Source organism: Neomonachus schauinslandi, chromosome 2 (assembly GCF_002201575.2).
Source record: "Neomonachus schauinslandi chromosome 2, ASM220157v2, whole genome shotgun sequence".
Taxonomy (NCBI): domain Eukaryota; kingdom Metazoa; phylum Chordata; class Mammalia; order Carnivora; family Phocidae; genus Neomonachus; species Neomonachus schauinslandi.
The window spans coordinates 196626020-196642922 of record NC_058404.1 but is presented as its reverse complement, the minus strand read 5'-3'; the positions used below and the strand labels follow the sequence as shown (position 1 = coordinate 196642922).

General features: G+C 43.9%; 1 protein-coding gene across 1 annotated transcript in view; it reads right to left on the bottom strand.

Moving 5' to 3' along the window:
* Positions 1-16903, bottom strand: part of CLNK (cytokine dependent hematopoietic cell linker) — an 83250-nt gene that overhangs the window by 17439 nt on the left and 48908 nt on the right. Inside the window, exons 11-14 of the mRNA XM_021677661.1 lie at positions 10525-10552; positions 7397-7415; positions 5484-5565; positions 3640-3680 (exon numbers count right to left, since the gene is read on the bottom strand). Of these exons, the coding sequence (XP_021533336.1) occupies positions 3640-3680; positions 5484-5565; positions 7397-7415; positions 10525-10552 (170 nt within the window). The remainder of the gene's footprint in view (positions 1-3639; positions 3681-5483; positions 5566-7396; positions 7416-10524; positions 10553-16903) is intronic.

The window sequence follows — 16903 nt, the reverse complement described above, 5'->3', positions numbered from 1 at the left end:
CCATCCTCCCACCCCCCTCCCCTCTAGAACCCTCGGTTTGTTTTTCAGAGTCCATCGTCTCTTGTGGTTCGTCTACCCCTCCGATTTCCCCCGCTTCATTCTTCCCCTCCCGCTACCTTCTTCTTCTTCTTTTTTTTCCTTAACATATATTGCATTATTTGTTTCAGAGGTACAGATCTGAGATTCAACAGTCTTGCACAATTCACAGCGCTTACCAGGGCGCATACCCTCCCCAGTGTCTATCACCCAGTCACCCCATCCCTCCCACCCCACCCCCCACTCCAGCAACCCTCAGTTTGTTTCCTATGATTAAGAATTCCTCATATCAGTGAGGTCATATGATACATGTCTTTCTCTCTTTGACTTATTTCGCTCAACATAATACCCTCCAGTTCCATCCACGTCATTGCAAATGGCAAGATCTCATTCCTTTTAATGGCTGCATAATATTCCATTGTATATATATACCACATCTTCTTTATCCAAAGAGCCATATCTTTTAAAGAATATTTATAAAATGCTGATAGAAAAAGAAAACGTCAGAAAACAAAAATTTAAGACAGAAAAGAACATCGATCATCTACAATCCCAAGCTTAGAGATTAAGGTTATAATTTTGGGGTAGAGCCAAACCTTTCTGGACCATCTTCCAATATATCAAAACAATTTGTTTTTTGGTCCTGATACCCATTTGCTTAGGCTCTGTGATGTGGTGAAACATGCATTGGTTGTAGTCAGTTGACAGCCGCTCCAGACCTTTGGAATTGTCATAGGCAATTAAAACATGGTCTTATCAGAACAACAACAACAACCAAAACCTTTGGAATTTCCTAAGTGAGAAGAGTGATACAGGTACTTTAATATTTATAACAAGCTCCTTGCAACCACACCTGAGTATATTAATGAGGTGGCTTTCCAAAAGTGCCTAAGGATGTTTGACAGGTAAATCAGCCAAGTGCCTGGAGGGTTGGAACTTTTAGTCCCACCCCCTCGACCTAGGGAAGAGGAGAGGGGCTGGAGGTTGAATCAGTCACCAGTGACCAGTGATTTCATCAATCATGCTTATGTAATGAAGCCTCTCCAAAACCCCAAAGGATGGGGTTCAGAGAACTTCTAAGTTGGTGAACCAGAATGCTTCCACACGCCATTATACAGGGCCCCAAACTCCATGAGGACAGAAGCCCCTTTGTTCAGGACCTTGCCCTATGAATCCTTTCCATCTGGCTGTGGCTGAGTTGTATTCTTTTACGATCAAATGCTAATCCAGCAAGAAAAATGTTTCTGTGAGTTCTGTGAGCCACTCTGGCAAATTAATTGAATCTAGGGAGGGGTTTGTTGGAACCTTGGATCTATAGCTGGTTGATCAGAAGCCCAAGTGACATATGCTTGGCATCTGGCGTGGGCTGGTGGGGCACAATCTTGTGGGATTGAACACTTTACCTGTGGGATCTAATGAATTCACGTAGTGTCAGAATAGAGTTGAACTGTAGGTCGCCAAGCTGGTGTCGAGAATTGCCTGGTGGTGTGGACCACCAGTAAGCCTTAGAGAGTCTGCTAGACTGAAAACTGAGTGCTGGGATTGTGTGGTTTTCTATGTATCTAGTTTCTGCCATGCCCTGGTGATCCAGAAATGAATTTTCAGCTAGTAGAATGAACACCTGCTCAGTAAGCTGATGGTGGAGCAAGGCAGGTGTGAAAGCACTGATTAGCTGAAGGGCAGGGCTGTCTCTGTTCTGTATTCTTAGGGCCCAGCCTGATTCTGTATACAACCCATGTACTTTGTGGATGTTTGATGACTGAAAGAGGAATGAATCAGTGGTGTTTGAAGGCTCTGGAAACATTTCCCCTGTCCATTCTAGGCTGCTTCCTTCATCAGCTGTTTCTCGGACACGAGCGGAGAACAGTCTGCAAGAGCTCAGTACAGATGATATACTCCTGGTCCTGGGGTGCTTGGCTGGACTCATGTCTGTGAAGGCCATCCACTTCACTAACACGGCTGTTTCAATCTTGAATTGCTCTTCATTTTTCACTTGTGCATGGTTTCGTCTTTCAAATTAAAACTTTGGAATTCTCTCTATGCGGATTCTGCTTCCCTGAAGCATATTCTCACAACCCTCACTCAGCTCCTAGACTTTCGCCCCTGGATGCTGCAAGTCTTTTTATCTTCATACACCTAGTCTGGCCTCCAGGACTACTGTTTCTGCCATTTGATTCTTAGGGATTGAGCCCATCCCATTAATCACAGCTCCTTTTGACTGCCTTCCTTCAAAAAAGGAAGTCCTCTCTTGGGAAACGCCTTTTTTTTAATTAAAGATTTTATTTATTTGAGAGAGAGAGAGAGAGCACGAGAGAGGGGAGGGTCAGAAGGAGAAGCAGACTCCCCACTGAGCGGGGAGCCAGATGTGGGACTTGATCCTGGGGCTCTGAGCTGAAAGCAGTCGCTTAACCGACTGAGCCACCAAGGCGCCCGTCTTGGGAAACTCTTACTAGCAATGCGGCACACATCATGGGAAATAAGCTTTCCAAATTGGTTTTTCAACCTAAGGTGTAGATAGTGTAGGGCAGAAGAGGAATAAGGACAAGATGGAGGGGAGGCAGAAGACTCTTAGGTCTAATGGGTCAGTTGGGTTGGGAATCTCTGGAGAAGGAAGGATATTTATTAAAATGTGTCAGTTGCCTACTATGTATCGTGTGACTGTGTGTGTGTGTGTGTGTGTGTGTAACCCTGTGAGTTAATATTATTATTTGGATTTTATGGATGGAGGGAGGGTGAGGATCCAAGAATGAACTTGCTCAAGCTGACCCCTATTGCAGGGAAGGAGGCAGCACTGGGACTCAGGTCAGTAGAACCCTCCGTCATTCCACTGTATCCCATGGGGTCTGCTTCCTCCAGCTCTAAGCCCTCTTGAGGCTCAACAGAAAGAGATTGCAGGATTAGACCTGGACACAGAATCTCCATAGCATATGAAGTGAAGAGAGAAATGCAAAAGTACACGATAGATTTGTTTGAACAAAATAATACTAATCAAAACCCACCACCAATAGTAATATAACGCTATATTTATATGTTGCTGTAGACATCTCTGCAGACAGGTATCCTATATTTATCTTTACAGTCAATTAGTAAGAGGAGTCAATTTGATTTTCTTCATTTGACATACTTAAAAAAATCTATTTTACATCCAAAGGATTGGCAAAAACTAAAAGTTTGTCAAGAACAACTACTGGAGATAATGGGGAATGAGTAGGACTCATAAGCTGTTGGTGACAATAACATGTCTGCTTTAGAGGATGCATCTAGTACAATTGAAGAGAGGCATAGACTCCGACCCAGAAATTTCACTCTTAGAGAAGTTACCGTGTTGTGTACATGGGAAGACTTCTACGGTATTGTTCGTAACATCATCATGTTCATAAGAAGAAAACCCTGGAAACCACCTAAGTGATCATATTGAGTTATGGATAAAAATTGGGATATTAACATAATGGAATACTATCTATGAATGAAAACAAGCTAATTACACCTACACGCATCAGCTCAACGGCGTGGAGGCTCACAAAAGCTAAGTCACAGCGCAGGGATGTCATAGTGTGATGGCTTACCTGTTTGTTTTATAATTCTTACATACGGTGCTCTTACCTCTGTTTTGTACACTGTGGTTCCTGGTCATGAATGGCGAACTAAAGGGAATGTTAGAATTGACAGAATGTTGGTATTTCCCATAGTAGGTAAAATTCCACTCAAAGGCAACATCAGTCATGGTGGACTAAGTCCCATTTACAAAGCACTTTATATTTCACTGGTTGTGCTACGAGAATTTCTGTTTTGTAAGGCAATAGGCGGGTGGTTCTTTCTCTCTTTTCTCAAGGCAGGCAAACAGATACGGAACAAATTGACCCATACAAGTTCTTCCCATCATATTTCAGTGAGCACATATCATGATTCTTTGCTTTTGGAAGCCATGAATTCAGACTTGCCTCGTAACTACAGTCACTATAGATAGGTGGCGGGTTGGGGCTAATATTCTATAGAAATTGTTTACCAGTTGAAGGAGAGCGAGCCATAGCAAGCAAGAGGAGCACAGAAATTATTTTGTTCCTTCTTGAAATACGAGCTAAGTGAGAAAACTGGATTATTATAAGGAAATCCATAAGAGAAAAATATAATTATAAAATATATAATAAAAATTATTATTATAAAAATTAATTATAAAAATATAATAAAAGACTTTAAACAACAATACGCAAGCGAGGGAAAGGGAAGTAATGGGGGATGGAGATCATGCCCTTGATGTGCAGGCCTGGCATGGCGGTGAGAGCTGACATTTATTGGGCAATGGCAACAGGCCTGGCTCTGCTCTCAGCGTCTACTGTAGGACGAGCAATGTTGCCCAAGGATGTGGTTTGCTAGTGATGAGGTGGGCAGTCCGATTCTGGTGAATGTCTCCTAACCACTTTTCTGTTCTACCATAGACAAGGTACATTCCCTGTACTTACTGAATAAATAAAAGATAGCATCTTAACTGTGGGCAGGGCACCAGGGAAAGTCAGCATTCATGCATTTTCAGAATCAAGCCATTATTGGCAGCATGGGCTACTGTTTGGGCTTCGAAGTTGGACTTGACTTCAGTAGTAAGGAACTCCACCTCTCTGGGCCTCATTTATTCCCTCTGGGGAGTGGGTCAAAACTATCTCCTAAATTCAGTGTGGCTTTAAGCTGGGGTCTGATGGCTGAAGAGGGGTTTTTCCAAGTAGGGAGAGGGTGGAAAGAGGGAAATATGGGGGGAGGTGGTATAGACAGAGGAAGAGCATGTGCAAATGTCCTGCATTATGTGACAACAGGGATTGAGACAGTGGGAAAGTGGCATGAACTGAGGCTGGAGCCACTGGCCAGCCAGGGGTCATGGGGACCTTAGAAGCACTAATTTTGGAGGCCCTGGATTTTGTTGTAAGGAAGCCACTGCTAATTTATAGTGACCTTGGTCAGTGAATCACTGGTCTGAGCCTCTGCTTCCTCGAATCTTCAGTTGGGACAGCAGTGGTCACAATAAACCCCATCAGGCAAGTGTTAAATCAGATAATGGCATTTTCAACCTCCAACCATCTATAAAGTTTTGTTCAAAATTAGCTGTCAGTTTGTGTGTGGTAACTTACAAGTTACCAACTGAGAATAATTAGAAATAGCCAATTTTTCCCCAAGATTGGTTTGCATCCTTCCAGTTAAACCTGTCTAGTTCATATCCAAGCCTTCAGGTCTCCCAAACTTCTCTAACAAGCAATCACTAGTAAATTACAGGAAGAACAAGGCCATTACCTTCCCTAACAACTGTGACTCACACATTTCCCTTGGGCCTCATCATTGGGCTTCATTATCAAAGACCAAAGACTTCCCATTTCTCAGGAAGCCTTCGTGCGTCATTATCCAGGATGACACCTGGCCTGACCCCCAGGCTGCCGCCCCGCAAGGCATTCCTGTCTCCTTACCTGGCAATGGCAAGAGGAATCTCTGGAGTGCTTTGATTTTGTGACAGGTGAACTGATTCAGGCTTCATCTGGTAATGAGGAACTGCATAGAGGAGTCACATAATTTGGTCAGGTTATAAAAAGAAAATGATTGGGGACCTAATGGAACTTCTGTGATTTCATCTGAGTGATCTCTGATTAGTAGGAGCGGGCTGTTGGTGGTCAGCAGAAACCATAACCTACATATTCTACAACTCTCCTGGCTCCTGTGGGCGGCTTTTCCCTGAGGCTATAAAAACTATTTCGAATCGTGAATATTCAATAGGATCAAGAATACTGAATCTGGAATTCATCACTGAGCTTCCTGAAATACAGAATATCACATCGGAAGGTATTTGGTATTGGAAGGGCTTGGTGTGGAAGTGAACCAAAGATGAATTCTGCATTCAAATGAAAACTTACATAGGAACATAAATAAAACAGTGAAACTTGAGAACTGCTCTGGGCAGGGGGTTGCCCAGTGCTGGCCCATGCGCTCCTGAAGTCTCGCATCTCTTCTGCGACAGGGCTGGAGAGCTCCCAGGATTCTGATGTAGACCAGCCGTGCCTACCTACTTACCAGCAGGCATACATTTTCTCAATTTTCCCCCTTTGATCTTTAAGTTTTGAAAAGATCTGCCAACCATATGAACTGGAGTTATTTAGTAATTACATATGCCATGGATGTGACCACTGTTTATTTCCTTTTCATCATGAATAATCTGCCATCCAAATCACCAAGGGATGTAATCATACTATGATATGAAATGCCATAAAACACTCTCCCAGTTGCCGTCCTTAGAAGTAAAGTTAAGGAAGCGAATCGACATTGACATGTCTTAATTCTGGTTGTTGCTCTGTGCTCTTTCTCTGTCCAAGGTGGGTCACAGACTGGACACCTCTGATTAAAGGGCTGTGATTACTTGCAATGTGATTGGGGTCAATGCCTGGTCCACTAGTCACCCATCCCGTAAAATCATTTGATGTCATCAGCAACCACCCAGAGCCTCTGCCCCTCATGCGCTGAGCAACATGACATCATTGCACTGATAATCCCAGAAGTCCAAGACAACAACATCTGAACTAAAATTTTAGTGAGGATGTTGAGTTTCAGTGTGGAAAAGGGCACAGTTTACTTTAGGTTTTAAAGTTATTTAGAATTGCCAACTGACCCCCACTTCTCCATAAGGGACCCTTGAGAATCTACAAACCCTGGTTAGGCCCACTCAAGCCTAACTCCCTCCGTATAAAGAAGAGCAGACTTGAGACCCACAGAGGCAACACAACGTGGCCAAAACCAAACTGAGTTGGTGGCAGCCTCTGAAAACCTAACCGATGTTGCTTTGTGGGACTATGCGGCCTGTGTTAAGTCTCTGGGTCATGGCTCAGATCCTTGGACTTTGACATAACTCGTCATCATAAGTGAATCAGGTGAATGGTATTTCAAAGGTGGGCATGAACTTGCTGCTGCTTAGCATCTACCAACAATGTGCATACATGCATATGAGTGTGTGCACGATCACATGAGGGTGTATGTGTGTGTGCATGGGTACCATCAAAGCCAGAAAGACCAAGAGCTTCCCTGGAGCAGTGGGCCAAGCACATCTTTCTAAAGTGGCAGGGGCTGACAGCATGCCTCCTTCTTGTCATTGCCTATGGCGGAAGAAAGACCTCCACCTGAGCCTCAATTTTAATCACTTTGTTTCAACCAGAGGGCTCTTGAGTAGACTAGGAGGCCCCAGGCCCACCTGGATCACATCATCATGCACACACGCAGGTGCTCCTATATGCCAGGCCCTGAAACAATCCTTTGTAAAAATGACTAATGCTATAAATCTGGAAGTGGAACTTAACCTAATAGTATCAGTGTATGAAAACAAATGTAAACAGCTTACCTCTCTCTGTTCCAAGGACCTGCATTGAATTAACAACAACAAAAACATAACGTTGAGTGAATCTTGGTGATAGAGAATTTTACATTAAACCATGTTTTTCTTGGAGCAATTGGTTAGTAGAATTTGGACAACATATTTGTTAGTATAGATTTTTTAAAACCCACAAATAATTCTCCAAAAGACTAAGCAAAATCAAAATGTTCTACTCTCTGTGTGAGGCAGCAGGCAAATATACAGTCTGCTGATGGGGCTATAAATTACTTTGACTCTTCTGGAAACAGTTGAACCATAGCTGTCAAGAACCTTAGGATTGCTCCTATCCTCGTCCCAATAATTCCATCGATGAGACTTTTTTTCCTAAGAAAGCACCTGAAATCTGGACCCAGTTCCATGCACAAAGGCGTCCAGTACATCATTACTTATGGTGTCAAACCCTGGAAACAATCTACATGCCCATCTAAGTGAGAAGAGTTAAGTAAATTTTGGTGCTATACTGACTTATTGGAATATTATAAATGCATTGCAAGTATTTATGCAGAGTATGAAATAGGAGTATACTACAAGTATGTCTCAATGTTACATGAAAAGTTCCGGCTACAAACTGGACTTACGATGTTTTTTATAGGCAGGGGTGTGTGTGTGTTGGGGGGGGAGTGTATTGACCCCTGGAGCCCAGGTCTCCTGACTCACCTTGGCTCCACAGACAAGAAACCTTTAGCAACAAATCGCTCAGAGAGGCATTGAACCTCTTGTCTGAAGCTAGCCAACAGGCAAGCCCCTTTGGTTTGAAAACCTCGGTGTCAAAGAGTTGGGTTCTGGGAAAGAGGCCATACATTTCATCATGGACAGCAAATCAGGCAAATCTATAGGCTAAGTAAAAAGGGTAATGAATCCGGGGCTCCTGGGTGGCTCAGTCATTAAGCCTCTGCCTTCAGCTCAGGTCATGATCCCAGGGTCCTGGGATCGAGCCCCGCATCGGGCTCCCTGCTCTGCGGGAAGCCTGCTTCTCCCTCTCCCACTCCCCCTGCTTGTGTTCCCTCTCTCGCTGTGTCTCTCTCTGTCAAATAAATAAAATATTAAAAAAAAAAAAAAGGGTAATGAATCCATCCTAATGAGTGGTTTGAAAGTCTCCCACTGAGTCTTGCCCGGGACTTTGGACCTGGCAGTTCAAAGTGCCCAGTCAGAGGCTCTTGTGGAGACAGCCTTGTCGAAGACAATCTCAGGCTTGTTCAAGGAGTTGGGGGAGCAGAGCTGGAAATAGGGCTAAGAAGCCATCTCTCTGGGAGAGCAGGTGTTTTGTTTAATTGAGATCCAGCCCACTTCGTGCTTAAGGGCTCTGAATTTAAAATGGAATGCAATTAGAAAAGTGGGGTAAAATCTCTTCAGTTTATCTACTTTACTTTTTTGTTGTTGTTAGAAAATAAACATTCAAGTTAAATAGTAATGCCTCCTTCTTTCCTTCTTTGCTCCTCCTCCTTCTCCTCCTTTTTTTTTTTCTATCAAGCTACTTTAGCTCGGAGGTGTCTCTGTGTTTCCTGAGGCAGAGAGTCACAGTGTGGGGAGTGGACCTGGATTTTCAGGGGCTGGCCCTGTGTTCTGCCAACTGTGGGGGCTCTGGAAAGTCTTCTACCCCCCTGAGGCTTCTTTTTCTCTTAGGGTTTTGTGAGAATTAAATGAGACAATGAGTCTCTGACAACTCTAATGTTCTGTGTGAAGTTGAGTTGGGGTGGGCAGCACACCATTGCTGCTGGGAATGGGTTCTGGTTCCCAAGATATAATGTGAGTGAGCACTTCACACCCAAGCATAGTATTTGCCCTATGAGATGGCCTTTTGTGGTGGAGAAATGGCCTTGACTCTGGGCCCAGACAAACAACGGGGAAGTGTCTTGGCCAAAGATAAGGAGGAAGAATGTGTTTTTCCAGTGGGCGGTGTTGTTCTTTAGATGATATCTACTTCTAGAATGCCAGCCAAAGTCACAAAGAAAACAAACTGTCCTGCATGACCCCCGCTGTCTGAGGCTGACCTTGCTACTTCCTTCTTGCTCCTTACTGATTGGAAGGCCTATTGTCCTTGCAGGCTGACCCATGAGTTGTGGACTACACATCATCCAACAACTCCCAGAAGAGGGAGAGCCAGGTGAGGTCCTGATTGGAACCAGGGCTCACTTTCTCATTCAGCAGTTATGTGCTGTCCTCCTTGCCATGATTATCTGATGGATGAGAGGTAGTAAGTGTCTTGCTGAGTGACGAGAAGTGTGACTTTTGATTTTGGCATTCTCGTAAAGCCAAATAAGAAAGGCCAGACAGACAGAACAAAAGAAAGAAAGAAAATAGATTAACCCCTGCCATCTAGATATAAGAGCATAGTTGAAATACTAAGACAAGAACCAAGTCCCTTAGGAAGCCAGTGGGAATGAGGTGAGGCCACTCTGGTTGTTGGACAGTGACTTTTCATCAGTCACAGTGGACCCACCACTTCTTAGGGAACTTGCTCATTGGGGGTTAGGGAGCTGAGTGTGGAGGGGCTCTAAGGCAGCTCCATGATACTTGACTTTCATGCTGTTTATTGAGCTTCTACTGCTCAGCTGGTCATTATGCACCTGCTTTAACTTACTTTAACTTTTTCACAACAACTTTGCAAAGAAGTATATCTATCTCTATTTTATGGCCAAGAAAACAGAAAGAGGGGTGGGGTTGTGTGTATATTCAAACCCAGGTCTGGTGGGTCTGTATCTCAAATTTTTTGTACTGAGCCAGCTTGTCTTTCTTGTGAAGACCAAATGTCAAGGTATAGTACAATTTCCAACATCCTATTTCTGTAAAGCTGAAGGCTGGACGCCATTGGTGGAGGCTTTATGTCTTCCATGGAAACTGGGATGCTCTTCATTGGACCTGTGAACTCCTGAGTATATTCAGGTGGCAAAATAAGACCTTGGTCTAAGATCTGGATCTTGACATGTTTTGCTTTAGTTTTCTCATCTTTAAAGTAGAGATAATAATACAGTTGAGCATAGCTATTATGAAAATTAAGTGTGATAAAGTCTCTGAATCAAATAGTGTCTTGCCCATCACAGACGCTAATGCACAGAAATCCCTTCTTTGTTTCTGAGGACAAAATTTCCACTTACCTCACTTAAGTCCTTTAAGCTTATCTGCCTGTAAGGAAAATAAATACGGTGTTACATAAAATACAGTTCATAATGATCAAGATAAAATCACTCTGAGCCCTTAAAAACCTTTGACTGCATTTTCATTGCCAAATTAACAGCCATGGTCCAGTGTGATTTTCATCACTGCACTATAAAGCAAAAGCCAGGTTATTTTTCTCATAATTTTCTAAGCAACAGAAGAAGTTACGAGGCAATATGAAAGGTGGTGACAGAAAGGACATGAATAAACCAGCTTCTCATTTTCGGAGAATTTCAATAACGTCTTCATTTCTCCTGACATTTGGTTTTCCCTGTTGGGTTTCATTAGCACAGTCAGACCTGCTATTATTAGCTTGATTGCAAAGTTCTTCGTGTTTTGCTTTGAGGAAGCATAAAGAGTCTCACGTGTGAAGTTGTAGGGTACGGCGGGATCCCAGGAAGCCGTGTGTCAGAGGAAGGATGCTTCCATGAAGGGAGACTGAGACAGACCATGGAATGAATGATGGGGTAAGAACTCAACACACAGTGTGCTGATGTGCGCCCTGGGCAGGTCTCAGAAGAGCCAGCAAGCCTTTCGTGGATACTGTCAATTCAATCACTTTGCCCCTCTGAACCTCGTCTTTCTCACCTGTGAAATGGCCACAAGAGCATTCATCTTGGGGGGTTACTGTGAGGATTGCTAGCGATAAGGATGACAATGTGGGGCGCTCAGTGGGCACTGCTGTTGGGATGTGGTCAAAGTCAGATGAAGAGTGATGAAGGCACATTCTGTCTGCCTGGGTCTACCGGAGAGAGACTGGTCCTTGGGAATGTGGGGAGGTTGAGACAGCAACACCAGCCTCAGAAGGTGACTGTTGATCTAGGGTGATGGAGATGAGCCCAGGAGCACACAGCGCTCAGATGCTGCATCCTGCTCTTAGACCACCAAGTAGTAGGGAAATGGACTGAGGGCTGTATTTTGTAACCAGCTCATCAGCCCATCAGAGATGGTACGTCTGCCCCCCTGCCTCCCACTCTTAATGGGGCAAGTGGGAAGATAATGAGATATGATCAGAAGTAATAAAGTTGAACCCCATAGTATTAATTATTTGGGTTAAATTGAGGCTAAATTCTGTTTTTAATGTTTAAGAGACTCTGGCATTTTAGGACTACTGACTGATTGCCATGTGGCTTCAATTTAAAATGTGCAATTGATCGTGACTTTAAGTTACAAGAGTCAAGCTATGTTTGACTCCGTTTATAAAGATTTCAAACTGAGAGAACTTGAATTTTTCTAGATTTATATATTTACCTTATTAGATTTATAAAGATTTATGAAGTTTTGCTCGTTAGGGTTTAAAGTTAGATGTATACAGGTATTTCAAATGTTTAAGGAGGTTTAACTGAGTTTGTAAATAAGTCTTATTGTCTAAGATTCTTTAACCTACCTAGTGTGACAGAGTGTCCTTCTTTTTAGATAAAATTGCTTGATTTGTAAATAAGTAATATACTTGATCGATGGAAATGTGAGGCTTCCGGAAAGCTAGGCTTTGGAAGTGGTAACATTAAAAACTGGATTTTTAAGTGAGAACCCAAGTAATTGTAGGAGTGTTTTCCGTGCATGGCAATGTCTCTGGGCCTGGAAATGCCTATGTTGACAAGACTCCCCAAGTTAGTTGCTCCCTTTATCTATAAAATGAAGGCATCGGGCTTGGGGGGTGGTTGGGGGTGGTTGGGGGGAGACCTGCACAGTCACAAAATGGCAGAGCGGGGTGGGGAACTGCCTGCCCCCCCCCCCCCAGAACCACACCATCTCTTTCATCTCGTGTAAGTTGTCCCATGTTCTGTTTCAGAGATGGCCAATAAACCATGGTCACTGCCCACATGGCACAAATAAGCTTCCTGACATCCTTTCCTGTGCAAAATAGGTGCTCAGTGTGTATTTGAGGATAATCCATTTTACTTGTAAAAATAGCCTTTCTTGAGCCTCCCTTGGATTTCGCTTAGTTTTAAATAAACCGGGTTTGAATCCTTGCTCTGTCATCTGTGAGCTCCCTCATCCTCTGGAAGTGAAGTCCCTTCTCTGAAGCTTGGTTTTCCCACCTGTAAAATGGGTAAGCCCACACAGAAATGAGAGGGTTGATTAAGGTGCTCGTGAAATAATATACGTGAAAGCTATTTGGAAGAAAATAACACCTTCCATCTGCAGAACGCCTTCACAGTCACGCTTTCTTTTAAATGGAACTTTCGTCCTGAGATAATTGTAGGTCTCCTGCTCGTGTAAGAAGGTATACAGAGAGATCCTGTGTGCACCTCACCCAGTTTCCCCCAATGGCAACATCCTGCAAAACTGTAATAATTAAATTCACTCTAAAATCAGTATTTCCCGTAAGTTCCTGTTCCCATGCTCATTTGCGTATCTTCTTGGTAATCCATGCTTCCTCTCTTCAAGGACTCTGGTTTCTCAATATCTCCACCGGTTTTTTTTGTTTTCACTTTCCAAATCATCAGAATGTACATTTTTGTCCCTGAGATTGCTTGAAGTGACGTGGTGCTGGCTTTGCTGGTTGCAAAGGGAAAAACCATAGTTTTGTTGTTTAAATAGCAGGTACCTTCTGTAAATTACATTTTGGCTTAACCCTGAAGCATGGGGTTGGAGTTTGCTGAAGCTGCAGGGAGACGTCGTGGCTCGTGACCTCTCTGCATTTCTGTGTCCCTCTCAGTAAACTGGAGATTGTGATCTTGCTCTCTGCACAATGTGGTTGTGGGACTACATGAGGTAAAGCATCCGAAAGACCCCAGAGTGGACCCATTGTATTTAATCAGAGCTCAGCAGATGTCGTTTCCTCTGATGATTACTCAGGATGCTTTTATTTGGTGCATATGCCATGGTATTGAAAATACAAAGGAGTTATTCCCTTTTTCATCTCTTTCTAATTATGTCAAAGAGAGAGTCTCCATGTGGTGATGACTTTATCCAAATATTGCTCTTGCATTTTAATTGTCTTCCCTTTTAAGAGAGAGGAAATGCCACTGGCTCAAAGTTTGGGTCTGAAACTGTCTGTGTTGTAGTTATGCTAATGATGTTCCCCTTTTAAGTACATTTCCTTACTTTAAAAAATGAGCTGAGCCAAAAATATTAAGTACACGGATATGATAAAAATCGTAACAACGGTACATCAATGGTTGAGAATGCCCAGCGAACATTCCCCTGACTTCAAAGTTCTCTTCTAGCTTTCAGTCGTCAGTGAAGGATTTAAGTGGTATGTTCATGAACTGAAGTGCTTCGATTCAGCAATGGTTTTGTGAAGCCAAGACCTAGCTTTCAAACAGACTGGCTGAGCAGGTGGAGACAAATGGCTGCAGCAATGCGCAGAGCCGCATTCACCATCGGGAGAGCAGAGCCCGTTGTAAAGGGCTGCAGCTGTCGGCTGCCTTCAGTGGCCGCCGTGGATTACCCCATGTGAATCACAGCCTCCCAGATGGAGCGCCGTCCATCCCCAAGCGCCCACGGAGCAGCTGGTAGGAGGGGAGTGGGCACTAGCCTTCCTGCATGGGCTGAAGCAGCTCAGCTCTCCAAAGTCCCTTCTGTTTTCAGAGAAAGTGAACCTAGCCACAGCCTCCTGTGGTTGTGGACAGGCCACATGTGGGTCATCAGTAATGGCCATCTGACTACCAATACGGTGCCCAACTCAAAATGAATTTGGAAGCTCTCCTCCTACAGCAAAACTCTTTCTTATTCATGGTGACCTTCCTGGTGTCTCACACAGGTTTTTGACCCTTTCAACAGTCCTACGCCAGCCCTATAGCTTTGACCAAGTCACCTAACCTCTGTGAATCTTAGTGACCCTATGTGCCCAGTGGGTAGGGAAGTGATTTTTACCAGGCACCTACTACGAACCAGCTGCTGAGCCTTCGAAAACCATACTTTAGAGGGCTGCTGGAAGCATACAGTAAGATGGGATGTCATGACACTCTGGAGGGGTTGATGGTGAAGACACCCAGCCAGGTTCTCGTCACTTCTAAAAGTGATTAAACAAATTTAACTATGGCTGCAGAAACCCAAAAGGATGCAAAATGCAAACATGTAAGGATTCCAACACCATGGTGTTGGCTGCACGATAGGCTGGAGTGATCCAGATTGCAGAGGAACTCATTTGCAGATCAAGGGAGTATTATTTTAGACACTGGAAGCTGGAGCATATGTAGGAACGGCCTAAAGACCATCAAAGCTTTACTGACAGATTCTTGGAACCTGGTTCCCTCTGGGTCCTTAGCTCTGCCTGCACGTCAGATTCACTCAGCGGAGCTTTAAAAAACATGATGGGTTCTTACCTCTCAGAGTGATTAAAGCACATACTGGGGAATAATACTTTTAAAAAAGCTTTCCTAATTATTTTAATGTAAAGCCAGAATGAGAAACATTGCACTAGAATATATAGCCTGTATTTCAAGAGAAAAATGGGGTTATGGGTGCCTAATTCTTTTGGGTACAGATGGGAGATGATGTTCAGGTGTTTTTCTTTCTTTTCTGTGCCGTGACAGATATTCTCCTAGGCACTCTAGAGAAATCCTTACCACTCTGTCACATGGGGACCTTTCTGCTGTCTTCACAAACACGGAAACTCAGAACCGTTTGAGAGCTTTATGAGATGATGTAGCCAGAAGTGACTCAGCTGGGATCCAAACCCAGTTCTGCTGGGTCCCAACACCTGTGCTTTCCAGCATGAAGAAACAGAAGGAAGAGAAGATCCTCTCTTTTTCTCCACACTGAACAACCTCATCAGCTGTGATATTTTATTCATCCTATGTTCTACCTCCTTACTTCTCTGAGTTTTGACCAGTTCTGAACATATTAGACTATTTGGTCAGTAGTGTCAGGGATGATACATTTTACGTTTCCAATTCTGATGACATCACTTTATGGGTTTCATGGTCAATTGTTGGCTGTTGTCCCCTCCCTGTTTCTCTTGATTTGAAACTAGAAATCAAAACTGAGTAAACTTGGTGACTCCCAGTCTGGCTAGGACCCTCTGGAAACGGCAGAAGGAAATACAGATTTATCGAAGGTGTACTATGTGCCAGGCAGACATTGCGCTAGGAACTACGCACACTGAAATGAGTCAGTCCCCCCTTTTGGGGTGGAACAGACAGAACTGTATCCGAATAATTGTACGGGGTGAGGGATGGGCAAGGGTGCCAACAGGAAACGGCGCAAGGTCACAACTATGTGCTGGGCAGGAAGTGTGGAGCGCTTGGCATGATTTATCTTGTGTAATTCTCACATTAGCCCATGAGGTAGGTGGTAGGCATTACTGTTATCCTCACTTTACCGCCCAGAAGGATGAGGGCTGGGTGAAGTTTAGTCATTTGCTCTAAAGCACTTTCTCAAGCTCTGCACTATTGACCTTTGAGGGCTCATTATTCTTTGTCACAGGGTGGTCCCGTACACTGCAGGGTGTTTAGCGGCATCCCTGGCCTTCACCCACCAGATGCCAGGAGAATTCCCACCACCCAGCTCATCACAGCAAATGTGTCTCTGGACACTGCTAATTTCTCCGAGGGCAGAGGCACCTCCAACCCAATCTCCCAGTTCATAAGAAGGAGCACCTAAATTTCAATTGGGGCAGTTGGAATCGACACCTGAGAGCTTGCTTCCCTCCCCACACTGCAAGGCCAGTGGAGAAGCCGGCAGACGAGGAGAAATGGCGCCGGCGAGAGGAGGGGGTTCTGCCTGTCAGAGGTATGTTTGCGCGGGGCTGCCAAGGATGAGCAGATGAAGAGACATTCACCAGAAAAATAAGGGGGAAATGGCCTTTTAGGCTCTTCAGCGTTCCCCAGCAGAACCAGTGATGACTGGGTTTTCCATAGAAGCTCAAAATGTGCCTGATATTTTGAATTTATCTATGAAAAATGCTGACTAACTAATGCCTGGTGCTCCAACCTGCTTATTCAAGCTTTCCATAAGAAAGCGTCATTCATTCCATGCAGGAACAAGAGAGAAATGTTAATCTGTGTTCTGACTTCTAAAATGAGGAAATTCTGGAAATTCAAACTCTCTTGGGGGGAAAAAAGCACCTATTCGCATTTGTTACATTTTGTGATTGTTGTTGGTTGCCAGATGACCCACACGTTTGGGAATGGGACTTTGTCGTCAGCTTAATGACATAGAGTTGGCTTTTTAATTATTTGTCAAAATGGCAATAACGTTTTTGACAAATGGGTTTTCACACGCGGTTGTATTCCCACAGCCGGGGTGGTGAGAAGCCGGGGGGCAGTATTGGTCCACAAATAGCCTGAACCCCCTTTCAGTTTTTACATAAAAAGTCCTGATTCCTTTCTGGCACTTAACATTTCCTTCTGTAACAATTCAGGTCTC